At 41.3% G+C, this 14,983-nt stretch overlaps 1 protein-coding gene across 1 annotated transcript in view; it reads right to left on the bottom strand.

Moving 5' to 3' along the window:
• LOC126482161 (nephrin-like) overlaps positions 1-14,983 on the bottom strand; it is a 668,749-nt gene that overhangs the window by 374,465 nt on the left and 279,301 nt on the right. The window contains exon 7 of the mRNA XM_050106138.1: positions 944-1,156. Within this exon, the coding sequence (XP_049962095.1) occupies positions 944-1,156 (213 nt within the window). The remainder of the gene's footprint in view (positions 1-943; positions 1,157-14,983) is intronic.

Genomic DNA, 14,983 nt, shown 5'->3' with positions numbered 1-14,983 from the left:
TTCTTATTTGACGTTTGTCACTTGGCGCTTCAGTGTTGGCACAGTGGGTGTCAGGTGCGCCACAGCTATAATTAAGAGAACAGTGGGAGGACTGCCACCACAGGTAGTGTGTGTTTATGTTCGCTGTGGTTAGCAACATTCAAATAGTTTACGACAATATCAAATTATAGGTACTGATTTTTTTCAACTGACACAACAACGAGAGACATTTGAGGTGTGACTTTGAGCGCTGTGAAAGTGATAAAAATATTAATAATTTAATTTCTGTTTTTATATTTCTTGCCGAGTACATCTGTTTTCTAAAGAATAACGTTGAACTGAGATGAATCGCTAGCAGATGTCACGAACATTTTCGGTGTAGGACTGCCATTGCAAGTGGCAGTAGCCACGCCAAGTGACCACTGGACGTGCATGCCGGTCGTGCAGAGGACTATGGCGGTGGCAGTCAGTACAACAAGCTGCAGAATAGGTTGAATTCGTTTTCAGGAGATCATCACCAGGTATACTACGCCACCTTCTCACCGACTCTGACGGTGAATGCTCAGAAGAACACTGCACTGCTCTGCTGCACTGCCGAATTTGTCATATTCCCTTGCTGTTTTGATGTGAGGCTTTGTCAGTATTGCTAAGACAGAAACATTTTCTCTTTATACCTGTGCGACTATGGCCTCCACATTTGTTCACGTTGCTATCGGATGACACAACTTATACACTGTTACAAAACCTGATTTTTATTTCGTTTATTTTATTGTAGCTCTTTCATTTCCCCAGGTACAAAGATCTATCAGTTGAAGTTCCAATAATGTTTTATGCTCGGTTAATACTGAATGCTAGATTACTTAGTTAGGTTATAAAAGAGGACCCGAATTACAAGGTATGAAATCACAACTAATAAATAATTTCACTGAGACTACAAATAGGCAGATGCGCTGTCGCTACTCACAGTTGAGGTCCAGGGAGACGCTGGCCTGTGCGGGCTGGCTAATGTTGTTATTGGCCGCTTGGCAGGTGAAGATGGCGCCTAGGTCTGCACGCCGCAACCTCGGTACCACTAGCTGGCTCTTGCGGACGTTTGGGAAGGACGAAGAGCTGGGCAGCTCCAGCGCATCCAGCAGCCGCTCTCCTCGCCACCACAGCACCGAGGGTGGTGGCCGCCCTATGGAACAACAAAGCTGGCTCACTAGAGGTGTCCAGTAACAACAGGAGAGCAGATATCAATCAAATGGTGGTAGGAGGAAGACAAGGAGCTGGGCACATCAGTGTGTCAGAAGCCACACGTCATATCACCACAAGACTGTGTGCAGTCCCTGGCCTGTGGATAACAGAGCCGACTGACGACAGGTGTCTAGCGGAAAGAGGAAAGCTGCTGTAAATCAAATGGCTGGAGGAGCATTAGCTGGGCAGATACTGGATGCCCACCAGCCGTTGGCTGCACCACCATAGCATCTTTGGTGGTGGTCAGACTGTGGGACAACAAAGCTGGGTCACAGCAACAGGAAAGAAGCTATCATTCAGATGTTTTGAAGAGGACTAACTGGTCTCATCCAGGGCATCAAACAGTCACTCACCACACCACTACAGCAACTTGAATGATGGCTCGTCTATGGAACGACAAAGGTAGATCACGACAGGTATCCAGTAGCAACTTAACAGAATCTTCCCTCGGTTCTTGGTAGAACAACATTATCGTAAATGAAAAGCACGAGTTTGCTTTTGTTCTACAATATTACTTTTATTGTTAAACGGTTTTAGGCTTACAAGGCCATCTTCAGACATGTAAATGTCAGAAGATGGCCTTGTAAGCTGACAACCGTTTAACAATAAAAGTAATATTGGAGAACAAAAGCAAACTCGTGCTTTTCATTTATGATCCAGTAGCAAGATGATAGCAGCTGTGGGTCATAGGGTGGGAGGGGGCAGGGTGGGCAGATCCAGGGCGTCTAGCAGCTGCTATGTGTGCCACCATAGACTGTGGGTGACGGTTGGACTGTGGCACAACAAATCTGGCTCACCACAGTATGTCAAGAGGCAGAAAGAAAGCAGATGTCATTCAAACAGTGGTAGGAGGGCAAGCCAGACGGATCCAGGGTGCCCAGCAGCTGTTCATTGTGCTACCATAGCTCCTTTTTTTCCACAAAACAGTAACAAAAATGACTATCTGACAATGAAATGACTTTTGTGATGGCCGACCTGTGGAACAACAGACCTAGCTCACGACAGATGTCCAGCAGCAAGAATGAAGCAGGTATCATTCAAATAGCGGGAGAAGGACGAACTTGGCTGATCCAATGTGTCCATCAGCTGCTCGCTGCATCACAGCACCACCATGGGTGGTGGGTAACCTATTGAACAACAGAGCTGGCTAATGATAAGTGCCCCACAGGAAAGCAGCTGTCATTCAGACAGTGGGAGGAGGGTGGGTGGGCAGGTCCATGGTGCCCAACAGCCACTCATTGCGCAACCAAAGACTGTGGGTGGTGTCCGACCAGTGAAACAAGAGAGATGGCTCATGACATGTGTCCAGAAGTAAGAAGAAAGTAGGTGTCATTCAATTGGCGCAGCGAGGGATGAGCCGAGCGGTCTGAGGAGCTGCAGTCATGGACTGTGCGGCTGGTCCCGGCCGAGGTTCGAGTCCTCCCTGGGGCATGGGCGTGTGTTTGTCCTTAGGATAATTTTGGTTCAGTAGTGTGTAAGCTTAGGGACTGATGACCTTAGCAGTTAAGTCTCATAAGATTTTCACACACATCTGAACATTTTTGAACATTCAATTTGCAGAAGGAGGAGGAGCTGGGCAGATCCAGGGTGTGTAGCAGCCACTCATCGTACTGGTCTACAATTTCACACAGCACATCTGCAGCTGCTTCTTGACCCCTCTTTATGAGCAACGAGGGGAACAGCTGCCATCAGTTCATCCCCAAAAACTTACAAAGCAGTGGCGTACCAAAATCGTTACTACTAATAGCCTGTGGGCATCACATTTTCGTTTATGCGTCTGTATAATGTAAACCACTGTTAAATGGTAGAGGGTACTTCTCAATGTACCATCTGTTGGGGCACCCTCCGTATTCCACTCGCATAAACATCTGGAAATAATGCTTACTGAAATGCCACCGCGCGTGCTGTAATTATTCTAATCTTGTATTTGCAGCCCGTAAAAGAGTGATACATGGGGATTGTTGTATATTAATTTGGAAACATTTAATTTAGTGTTTCATTAGATATTTGACATTTAGCTTAAAGTTGCAGCCAAGCCAGGTATTTCAGCTTCTCTGTGAGGCTCCCCCATGAGGCAAAGCAATAAACATTCATGCCTCCATTATTTGTATATGGTCATGATCCCCTAATAGTGTTATCTGTTATCAGACCTACAGGTGAGCAATATTCTAGGAGTCTGGACAGTCTTTTTTATAGACTGATGGTATTTTCTCAGGTTGATAACAATCAAAAGTTCGCTTACAACTGAGCCAATGTGATCATTCCATTTCATGTTATTACGAAATGTTATAGTGGGGTTATTGTATGTGGTGACTAAATGCAGTTATGAGTCACTGATGGTATCAGAGGATATAATGTTTCTTCGTTTTTTATGTTTTAAGATTTTAGGCATCGTAAGGGAATTGCTCACCAACTAACATTTCTGTACTGCAGGTATTTATTATGCTGTGTGTCAGCTCATAGCCATTAGTGGTATTATTTTGAGCTATAGAAAATGCCATGCTGTACAATGAAGTACCAATGTTTCAACTTGTCTTCATCAAGATATGTAAGATGGGCTCATTCAACGGCAAACAAATGTTTTTGTTTCATTTGACGAAATTAAACAGTCTATAGCTGTTAGAAATATATAAATTTTATTCTCTGTGTTTATGTATAATACACAAAGTACACGTACAATTATTATTATTATTATCCTCATTCAACGTTTTATTATTCTGATCTTTCTTTAAAAATATCTCTTTATATTTTGAGACAGATATCAAACTGAACAGAAATTATATAAAAGAAAAACCATTAATATTTAATCTTTCATTATGACAAAGTTATTTTCCTTATGTTATTTTTATATTTCTTTTTATATTCATACTATGACACACGAATGCCCCATGTAACCATTATTATTTAAAGTCATAAAATTGAAATAATATTAGTAAAGCAAGATAAGACGTTGAAGAGAACAGGTTCGAAGCGCTTTGACCAGTAGGTGAAGCCACATCGTGATAGGACAAACACTATATGGGAAAACAAAGGTAGAAGTTCATACAACAAAAAAATAATATTGAATTCAGTGCGTAGTTGTTACTCTGAGACGAAGATAGGCATAGCGACACAAGAGAGGAAGCTCAGGACTTGGATGTAGCGTGAAATTTAGGATTACTGCAGAGTATATCTCGGCCATTAGTCTAGCAACATGCTTGCAGCCCTTACGGGCGCGGCCGAACTGGTGGTGGTCTACGATTTGAATGATAGATTGTCGCCACTAGTATGAATGATCAACACGGCTAACAAGATGCTACGCAGATAGATACGAACATTGTAACAACGTCCAGAATTAGGTGTATCACATTACATCTAATGTATCATCTCCAAAGCAGCCATGCACGTCCCAGGCTGGACTGAGAAGTGCCGTTCTCTAATCAGGAGCAGAAGTGTGGCTCCGTGACGCTTCAGGTGACGGCCGACTGCTGAAAACGTGCGATAGTGCATTATCGTAAGCAGAGTGTTGTGATATTATCAAAGAAAGCAGAAAGGGATTGTAACGTGAGTTACTGAACTGCAAAAAATACTTATCTCAAACTATTATTATTATTATTATTACTATGAAAAACCTTCAATGTAACTTACAGCAGATGTTGGAGATGCCTGATTACTAATGTAAAGAGAAACAGTGGTCTCTATATCCAACCAAGTCACCAGGGGCCATGGAGAGACAGTTGAGTGAATTGGAGCCATCGCCACTCAGAATCCGTCTTTCTGGCAGTGCGAAATCGTCGCTGAGAATGACAATTGGGTGTTTCGATTCAACAATGTGGAGCTCTCCAAGGGGCTCTTCTTAACATGGGAGCTGCAGTAGGCTTTATCTACTCATCCTACATTTTACCCGGTGATTGTAAGGTGAATTACATCATACTGCAACGCCTCACAAAGGCACCAAGAGAAATCTTTCCCTCACATTTCAACTGCATCAGGAAACCACTCACAGCAGCAAGCTATGGCCATCTCTCATCTGAAGCTAAGGAAATACCGTACTTGACCAAACTTATTACAGTATTTCCCGAGAGGGCCGAATAAAAAATATCATTGAATCCATAGTAAATTATTGTATGGCATTTTTTAATGCTGACTGCATTTAATAGATTGTAGTGCAACTTCAGGGCATATCATTAAGTTTTTTCTAACCTTGTCTTGCTGGAACATACGGCACAAAAGGTAGGCACATTTTTCGTCAATCTTAAAATGACATTTTATTGGCATAACAATTTCCGAAGCTCCACCAGTAGAGCTCTTCCTTTCTCAGCGATAGGTAGAGGAAGTTCTAGGGGACTGGTTCGAGCAGAAGAAAGAAATATCCCAAAAAAGTGCTGTCAATTTCAGTTTCTTTGCCGCTGACATCAATAACATAACTTGCATAGTAAGGAAAGTGGTACACTGCTCCTCATTTGTCAGCAGTCGATTTACTCCTCCTGAAAAGCCAACCCAAGTTGCAACGTGTAAGATGTCTGAACGGGACTCCATTTTGTGCAGGAGCCCAAAAGAATATCCGCTCGACCGTTACAGTTGAATGAAGCTACACAGAAAAATTATTTCAATTGTGGTCCATGACGTACTAGAACAATGGGTCGGCCCTCGTGGATATTCAGTTAATTCATTAGCATAACTCATGGAAGTGGAACATTAGCAATAATCTTTGATTAAAGGAATGGAGGTGAAATCATGTTAAAATGTATTCATATCAGTAACGTACGCATTAATCTTATTCAAAGAATCATAGTTCTCAAACCTTTTCCCCCCGAATACAAGAGAACATACCTTTATAATCACTGAAGCGTATCACCACTGTGGCGACAGGAGGAATCGGATGATAAAATGATCGGTGCATGCCAAATAGTGTAACGTATTTGTGGAGAAATGACTGATTTTGTTGTACTACATGGGTAAGGGCAACACGCAAGACAAATGGAAGTGCGATAAATGTGTAGGATGTACTACCAACTTGTATGAATGTCTCCACGTGGAAGAACTAGCATAGATACGCCAGATGAATCGTGTCTGTTCTGGTACCGAAAGGTCAGCACTGATATTACAGCACTATCGAAACAAATCTCAGCAAAAATTGAGCACAATAACCCATATTTTCAAAAGCCACGTGGCAATGAAATGTCTACCTAGCACAACTCTCGTCAGCTGCCAAGAAATCTTGATAAAGTCTGACGAATTACAACAGAAATTGACGGGAATGATTTTAGATCAGTATCTAACCCATCTACGCTGAGAAGAAACACTGTGGGAACTAAAATACCTCGAGAATCATGAAACATTATAGCGTATCACGTGCAGCCAATCACAAGGGTGCGTTCGTTTGGTTATGAAATTTACACTCTTGAATTATCGGAAAAGATGATGAAACATTATTTAAGGAGATATATCGAAGAAAAATCAGACCCGACAGGTTAGCCGAAAACGCTAACGCACTGCTCTCTAAACTCAGGTTGGCCCACCGGCCCTGGATCGAATCCGCCGGTGTGCCGGCCAGCCTGGATGTGGTTTTTAGGCGGTTTTCCACATCCTGATAAGTGAATGCAAGTCTGGTCCTCACGTTCTGCCTTAGTTACACGACTCGCAGACATGTGAACACGTTAGGACTATTCCATGGATTACACTAGCCGCAGACAGCTAGGATACACTAATTCCACCCCGGAGGAAAGGCATCTGGCCACCCCTTAAAAATTAACCTTGCGAAATCCGTTCTAACCTAACCGACCCTGCGAAACTGCGGGACAAAGCACCAGCAAAAGAAGAAAGAAGAATGAGGAAGAATAATCAGTCTGAAACCAGAGGACATAAGAAAAATCCATCTCGCTACACGTGATCAGAGCCGGACAGATACGACGACTTATTTAAGGAATTGGAAATCGTGGCACATGGGAAATTACGTAAAGTACTATTTAAAAAAAAATAAGGTCAGAGAAAACAGGTCAATCATCCATTACTCCCAATTACAGGTGTCATTTCCCTCATTACCTCTTATAGTTTACTCTTTTATAGAAAATGGCGATTTAATATATCTCGTCCTATGAAACAGTTCCGTCCAGTACTCGGCCGATATTTTTCAAACTGACATCAAAGGAGTAGTTTGCTGCAAGTAATGTTTTTAAATTGTCCCCGTAGTAGGTGTGTGTGTGTGTGTGTGTGTACGCATCCCACACAGAAGCTATTCCAGGGTGTGCCAGAAACTCTCATCTAGCCAAAGTGCTGAGTTTCTCCTGACCACCATGGCACTGGTGGTCATGTTAGAATTTTGTGCAGCGAAAGTGCGTACGTGACATAAAAGAATGCCTAAACACTGCCTGCGGCTGCAAAATATGAAGCCATCCTATATGTGGTAACGCCACTGCACACGGATGTTTTCTGCAAACGGTGCAGTGCAGCTTCAAGAATGAAAACATGGAACTACCAAAAGCTGCTGCAATGTATATTTGTTTACAGACAAGCAGTTTCGGACAAACGGCCATTTTCAAGTCACTGATTAGCATTAGTTGAAGCGTATGAATGTTCCTTGGCGTAAGTGTGTTGTTATTTACACAGTGCATACGTGACAGATGTTGCAACCAAAGACAGTTAATCATTTGACGCCAAAGAATCTTGCTTTTACTTGATGTAAATTTAATCCGTGACGAGGATGGTCTTTTGGCCAAACCTATTCCTGTGAATAAAAATATAGTATTGAGCCGTATTATAGATAAGGCCAATTATTTTTGGTTATACTCGATTACCTTGAGTGTGTTTCCAAGGACATTTACTGCTGTAAGCGTGATATTATTGCTTTGTTGAGATTCGGAATGAAAGAAACAACGGTCGCCATTGGTTGGAGAGTGGCCTCCGGTCATCGTAGGTGAGTACCGCTGCGCGCCCAACGAGAGAAGAGACATGCAGACGAGGTGGTCAAAACAGTGTTAGGACTCCGTGCGGGTATCGACAGCAGGTACATGGTGTGCCAAGGAAGGCAAATGAATTTAGTGTCGCCATCATGATGGTAAAGATGGGAAGTGCTTGTCGGTTACGGTGGACTGATGTACAGTATGTGGAACTTCGGGACGTTTTAGACTTGTGGCCATTCGAACTGCGGGCCTCGCCAAAGGAAGTGGTCATGTTGAAGAGCACGGTATAAATGTGTTACGAAAGTGATTCTTTTAGAAGCTTGATGGGATACTGAAAACACTGCTGACTGAGAGCTTTCTGCAAAAAGATCTTTTGAGGAATAAGTGCGTTTTTTCCATAGCTTATGGTTTAATGACACTTTGAGATACAGTGAGGTTTTGTATTGCTAAATTGACGTTGAGACCAAGCACAAGTAATTTTTTGCAATGTACAGTTTAATTAATTTTGAAAAGTATTTAGAAATTACGTTCATGAAACAGCTTTTTTCTAAATTATGATTATCAGTGATTGTGATAGAGAACGTTGTGACTGTTCAAGCAATGCTGTTTTGCGTGTAGGGTTACTGAATGTCAACAAAGTGTTAACGTTCCTTTTCAGTTTCCAGTATATCACTATATCGCTGCGCTCCGCACATGTCTGTGTCTCTACCTTATCGACTACAACAGGTTCTCATGCTAAAATGATGCGGTTCATTAAACGGAAAGAGAATTAGTTAGAAGTGACGGCCAGATACAGTTTATACAATCTACTACTCAGCTGGGCGCATTTGCTTCCTGATATAAGACGAAACGAAGCCCTGCTCGCTAGCCTCCGAGGAGGGTATTTCTGCGTAATGTATGGATTCCTACTTTGGTCGAAGTATCAGTCAGTTGACGTTGTTGGCCATAGCATTGTCAATATTCCATATTTTGGAATTAGCCTGAGCTTGCTACTGAGACAACTGTCCGCAATTTAGCACGGGACTTTCCGTATATTATATGCACTGTTCGTGAAATGGAAAAGATCGAATTACTAGCCGGAAGACTCCGTGTGGGGTTGTATGCCTGCCTAGAGCTAATGCTTCTTTTCTACGTCATGCTGGCGAGTTTCCCGTCTTTGTGATCAAGACGAGAATAAATGATCATAACAATACAAACACGCAGTCCCTGAGTGAAGGAAACTTTCAATCCAGCCAGGAACCGAACTTGTGACCCCGTAATTTAGAGGAAGCAATGCTAACTACTATATCAGAGGTGTTCTATCCCAAAGCAAGTATCAGATCGGCCCAGTAAATGAGCACCTATTATGTAAATGGCATTTCCGCCATTTTACTATACAAACAATTTTATTTTACAGTGGTTCAAATGGCTCTGAGCACTACGCGACTTAACTTCTGAGGTCATCAGTCGCCTAGAACTTAGAACTAATTAAACCTAACTAACCTCAGGACATCACACACATCCATGCCCGAGGCAGGTTTCGAACCTGCGACCGTAGCGGTCGCTCGGCTCCAGACAGTAGCGCCCAGAGCCGCACGGCTACTCCGGCCGGCTTTTTATTTTACATTACTATGGGATTTCGGCCTTAAGCCATTATCAAGTACAACCATGTTGGGTGCAATTAGGCTCCGTTAAGTGAAGCCATCACGATGATCTATTGAACTGAGTGTCCAGCGTGTAGATAAGTATGAAACCACCGAAATGTATGACAGACAGGCAGCAAACATATTTTCTATCCATAAAATAATCGAACTACAGAATGAACAGCAATACAGTTGCTACATGTGCAGTGAACATGGTGTGAAAATTTACTGCGCAAGTTACTGATTGACCAGTAACTTCCAGACAGGTACCAAACATGTTTTCCAGTCAAAAATCAATTGAGCTACAATGTGGCTGGAAAACATGCTTGATACCTCCACTTCGGTGTGTACTTATCTACACGCTGGGACGCCCAGTTAAATAGATCTTGACAATGACTTCACTTAACAGAATGTAATTGTACCTCATGATGGTTTAAGGCCGAAACCATGATGGTAACATAAAATAAAAAAGAGCTTCTACTTTTAAATGGCGGAAAACTCATTCAAACATTAATACATGACTGAGGCGAGAAAATATAAAAAGGTTGAGTGACAGCGTGTATCACGCGACTGATTCAAAAACAAATTAAAAAAAAAATCCGTGAAGTTCCTTTAATATGAACTTATGATATATTGAAGGTATTCAATATGAAACTCTCGCCGAAAGATGCTACTCTTATTGGTACACCCCGACCCATTATTTTAAGTATATTATGTGTGGTACAAAAATACTCGTCTTCTACCAGTGCGCCCCAAGTAAGCTAAGACATTGGGTACCATTATTCTAAACTATGACTTTATCTGAGTGACACATATGCAGTAAATGTTTGGTTATCAATGGCTTATTCGTATGGGCTAGTGGGCGACAATTCGTATCTCTATGAATCTGGTTTTAACCAAATACACTTTCTTGTTTGGAAGATATTTCGAAGTTACTAAAACTTGAAGGCTTTGACGTACACTTTACACTTTTTGACGTTATCCTACATTTGAACAACAGCTCTTGGGGATTAATGTTTTTTTGTATATGGACCTATTTATCTGAATCCTTATTTTTTATCGTTGGTGGACCGTACCACAAACATAATACTAATACTAACAAAAAAATGGCTCTGAGCACTATGGGACTTAACTAATGAGGTCATCATCTCCTAGAACTTAGAACTACTTAAACCTAACTAGCCTAAGGACATCACATACATTCATGCCCGAGGCAGGATTCGAACCTGCGACCGTAGCGGTCGCGCGCTTCCAGACTGTAGCGGCTAGAACCGCTCGGCTACCCCGGCCGGCCTAATACTAACAGTTCATCCGTTTATTTTGAGGTACTTAGCGGACGAAGTACAACTGGCTTCGAACCTACTAACATCATCCACCCAAAATATGAAAGATACAAGTTGGGTTGCTATCTTAAGGTGCACGAAATATTTTGTAGCCAATTTTTATTTTTCCCTCTCTGTATATCAGCACTTCTGTAATTAGATACGTAGTGGAAGACCTCTATGATAGTAGCCGTCATTGTGACAGCCGTAACTAACATACATCATCTGAAAAAGATACAGAGAAATGTGAAGAATTACAGTTATATATTTTTGTCAATGCTATTTAATAATTTCGCATCTTCTCTAAAACTGAATTTGAAATTGTCGTATCTATGTGTAGTTTTCGTAAACCTTTACATCCGATAAATTATCTCATGATGCTTAAAATGAAAATCACTGCTATCACAAACAACTTTTTGTGCTGTACGGTGTAGTGCACCTTTAATTTCCTTTTAGTTGTGTGTTCTGCTTTGCGAAGCAGAAGTCTGTTCTATAGTTTATTTCGTATATTTGCCAGTACAGTATTTTACAAGCACAGATGCAACTTATGCGTGGCTGCCCTGGCATTCTTGCCTGAGACTCTACGACGCACTTGAAGCGCTCGCATGTTATATGGCAGGTGTCAGCCGGGGTCTCCATTCATGGCGCTGGTTTATTTCGCAAGAGCCGTCCCTCTCGACTCCATATTCGTCTTGCTTGTCCCACAGCACCACACGCTTCCCTCCATCGAGTTACTCGTCGGAAAATGGCGCTCCTCTCCAGAGAAGATTGCTTCTCTTTACTGCCCACATAGTGCAGATTCCGGTGCGAACGCATTTCCCTTGCTCTGCACAGTTTTAGAGTCCATATAACATGAGGGCCATGTCACATTACATCATAATAATTAATTACTGCAGGGCTTGGCTGTGTCGTGGTTTAAACATAGGCGCAATATTGATGGATTAGTATTCTTGTGGGATACTGTACTGAATATGGATGAAACATGACTGCATGTTCAGCGTATATATGGTACCTTGTTAGTGTTACAAACAGTGTGCAGTATTTAGCAACGCAGGATAGAGTACAAGGGGTGTTTATGATTCTGAAATACTGAGAAAATAGTCGTATCAGAACATGTTTTACAAAATAAAAGCCTAATTATGTTCTGATGTTCACGTATGTAGATGTGTAGGATTTTCCTGAAAATTTTTCAGCTTCCTCCTTTTGTCGATAAATTGAAGTATTTCTCTTATCAAGGTTTCCTCGCAGTTACCTTCCTTGCATCTATATTTGGCTGTCCAACTTCTGTGAATGCCCTTCGTAAAGACGATCATTCCATTTCAACTGAACAGCCTGCAGTGGTATTCGTAATCTCAATATCTACTACCTTAGAGAAATTCAAACGTACATCATCATTCCTCATCGTTGCTGACGATTCTCTTAAACTTCAATCTGTTGTTCGTCACTACTAAATTGGTGCCTGAATCTATATCTGCTACTGGGTACGTCTTACAATTAGAATTGAAAATCTGATTTTGTAATCTAGCTCGGACCATAATGTAATCCAGCTGGAATCTTCCCGTGTCTCTAGGCCGTTACCAAGAATAATTACACACCTCCTCTTATTGTGATTTCTGAACTGTCCATTGATTTCTAATAGATGAAGTTTAATACAGAGCTATATTAGCCTTTCTCCTCTCTCATTCCTACAACCTAGCCCAATTCTCTCTCAATCATGTCTTCTATTCCTTCCCATACTACTGCGTTTTCAAATCACCCATAGTAATTGTAATTTCGTCTTCTTTGACCTACTGAGTTGCCCTTACAACATCCTAATATACTTTCTCTAGCTATAACTACGAATTTTTGCTGTCAAGATCGCATGATGAAATATTTTTATTTCTTCAGTGACCGGTTTCAACAAGCCTAGGAGTCTATATGGGATCTTCTGCAAATATATCCAGAAGATCCGAAGATGACAGTTACACCTATCGAAACGGCTAATAGAGGAAATAAAAGTATTTCAAGAAGCGATCTTGGCTGCAAAAATTCGTATTTGTCACTAAAGATCAGATCGCGTCCAGCAACATTTGCGATATTCTTTTGATCATCTTCTGCTTTTGACGTTGGCATACAGTATATACTTGTGCTCTTATTTTTAGTATTAATTTGACGTCGAATCTGATGAGAATGGACCAAGTCACTGATTTTTTCGAAGTAACTAACTCTCTGTCCAGACTTCTTGTTTGTACTGAATCCTGTTCCAGTTACATCTTATCCGGTGGCTGCAGGTTTCACTGTACAGTCATCAGACAAGGGCATTGTTTTCTTTTTATTCCACTTCACTGTACCTACCTTCTGTATTTATTACACTATATCTGGATTGAGCCTTGCATTTGAGATTTTTGTCTTTCCCTACGACGTTTAAATACGATATTCCGTGCTGTGACTCGTAGAATGGTAGGCCTTTGTTGATTACTGAATACTTTTCTGGTTGTCACCCACTCTTGACAGTATCCTCCTAGGTATCTGAATAGGGCACTAGCTCAGAATCTTTTGTAAACGGAGCGAACTTCAGTACGTTTTTTGAATTACAGGCACTACGCTCTGTGGCTTCACGTTAAGGGGCATGGAAGTGAACGGGCTGCATTTTAATACCTCGCTCTCAGTGCACATTACTCTTGATCTACAATGCGGAGGAAGTTGTGGTTTTTTACCAACAATAAATGCCATTAACTGAAGCTCTAATATCTGTTACAGTTTAAGAATTACAGTATTTTGCCTAATAGATGTTTTGGTAATACAAGTTCCCATTCTGGTACTACTTCCTGGCCCATCATCAGTCTAATAGCATTAAAACTGTGGGGCAGGCTGCTGTCAACATTCATAGGAACACATTAAGCCTCTCGGTTTGCAGTTTTGAGTATATCTGAGAAAACAGAAAGAAACCTTACTATAGGAACTTAATATTTTGTCTAAAATACTGCTAAAATTATATACAGATTAACAAAGATACATCATTTCTGCCATGTATTAGGCATAATACAAAGATCTTATACCATTCTTCACTTGATAGATATTTGGTGAACATGGATAAAAGGATTGTGAAGTTATGTGTACCTAATGTTCTGAAAATGTAGTTTCAAGGAAATGAGAAAACATTTATACTAGTGTGTTTGACTCACCATTCCAGCAGCATAATCTTGCTGGCCAGCTGCTTCTTTATCCTCTGTAGACTTCTTTAGGAGCCTTTTCCTTACTCTTGACTCTTCAGTGGTGGCTTCCACAGCCCCTTGAGTTTCAACTAGTCACTGACGATCTATGGCAGTCAGAGCAGCTATCATATTATTTCCTGGCTGGATGCCTAATTTGTCCATTACTTTTGTCCTGCTGATTACACCATTATTGTAACAGATGGCAGCATCCATCACACCCATTTTGAATACTGTCCATCCAGCAAACACTGTTTTTGCTACTCGCAGCTGTTGAAACTCTCATTATGGATTTGTATGCGGCCATGTAGACATTTGCTACGTTACTTTTTATCTGCAAGGTCCCTGTGTGTTGGCTTTATTGTTTCCATGACTTTGGCAGGCATGAAATGTTTATGGTGAAATTCCTTTCCTGAAACCAGTGTTCAGACATTTGTTCAACGAGCGTTTAGGAATATAATAACAATTTAAAAGTTAACAAACGACGCATTTGTGGAAACACGAGAAATTTGTCTTTAGATGGCGGCAAAATTTTTCTTCGATTTTCAGTCATTTTAACGTCCAGGTCCGCTTAAGTGCATCTGCATCTTCATACCATTGATGATTGCTGTTTCATCTGCTTTTTAGGGGCAGTTCAAAAAAATGGTTCAAATGGCTCTGAGCACTATGGGACTCAACTGCTGAGGTCATTAGTCCCCTAGAACTTAGAACTAGTTAAACCTAACTAATCTAAGGACATCACAAACATCCAT

Source organism: Schistocerca serialis, chromosome 5, assembly GCF_023864345.2.
Source record: "Schistocerca serialis cubense isolate TAMUIC-IGC-003099 chromosome 5, iqSchSeri2.2, whole genome shotgun sequence".
NCBI lineage: Eukaryota > Metazoa > Arthropoda > Insecta > Orthoptera > Acrididae > Schistocerca > Schistocerca serialis.
The sequence above is the reverse complement of the archived record's forward strand: the minus strand, read 5'-3'. Positions and strand labels throughout refer to the sequence as shown.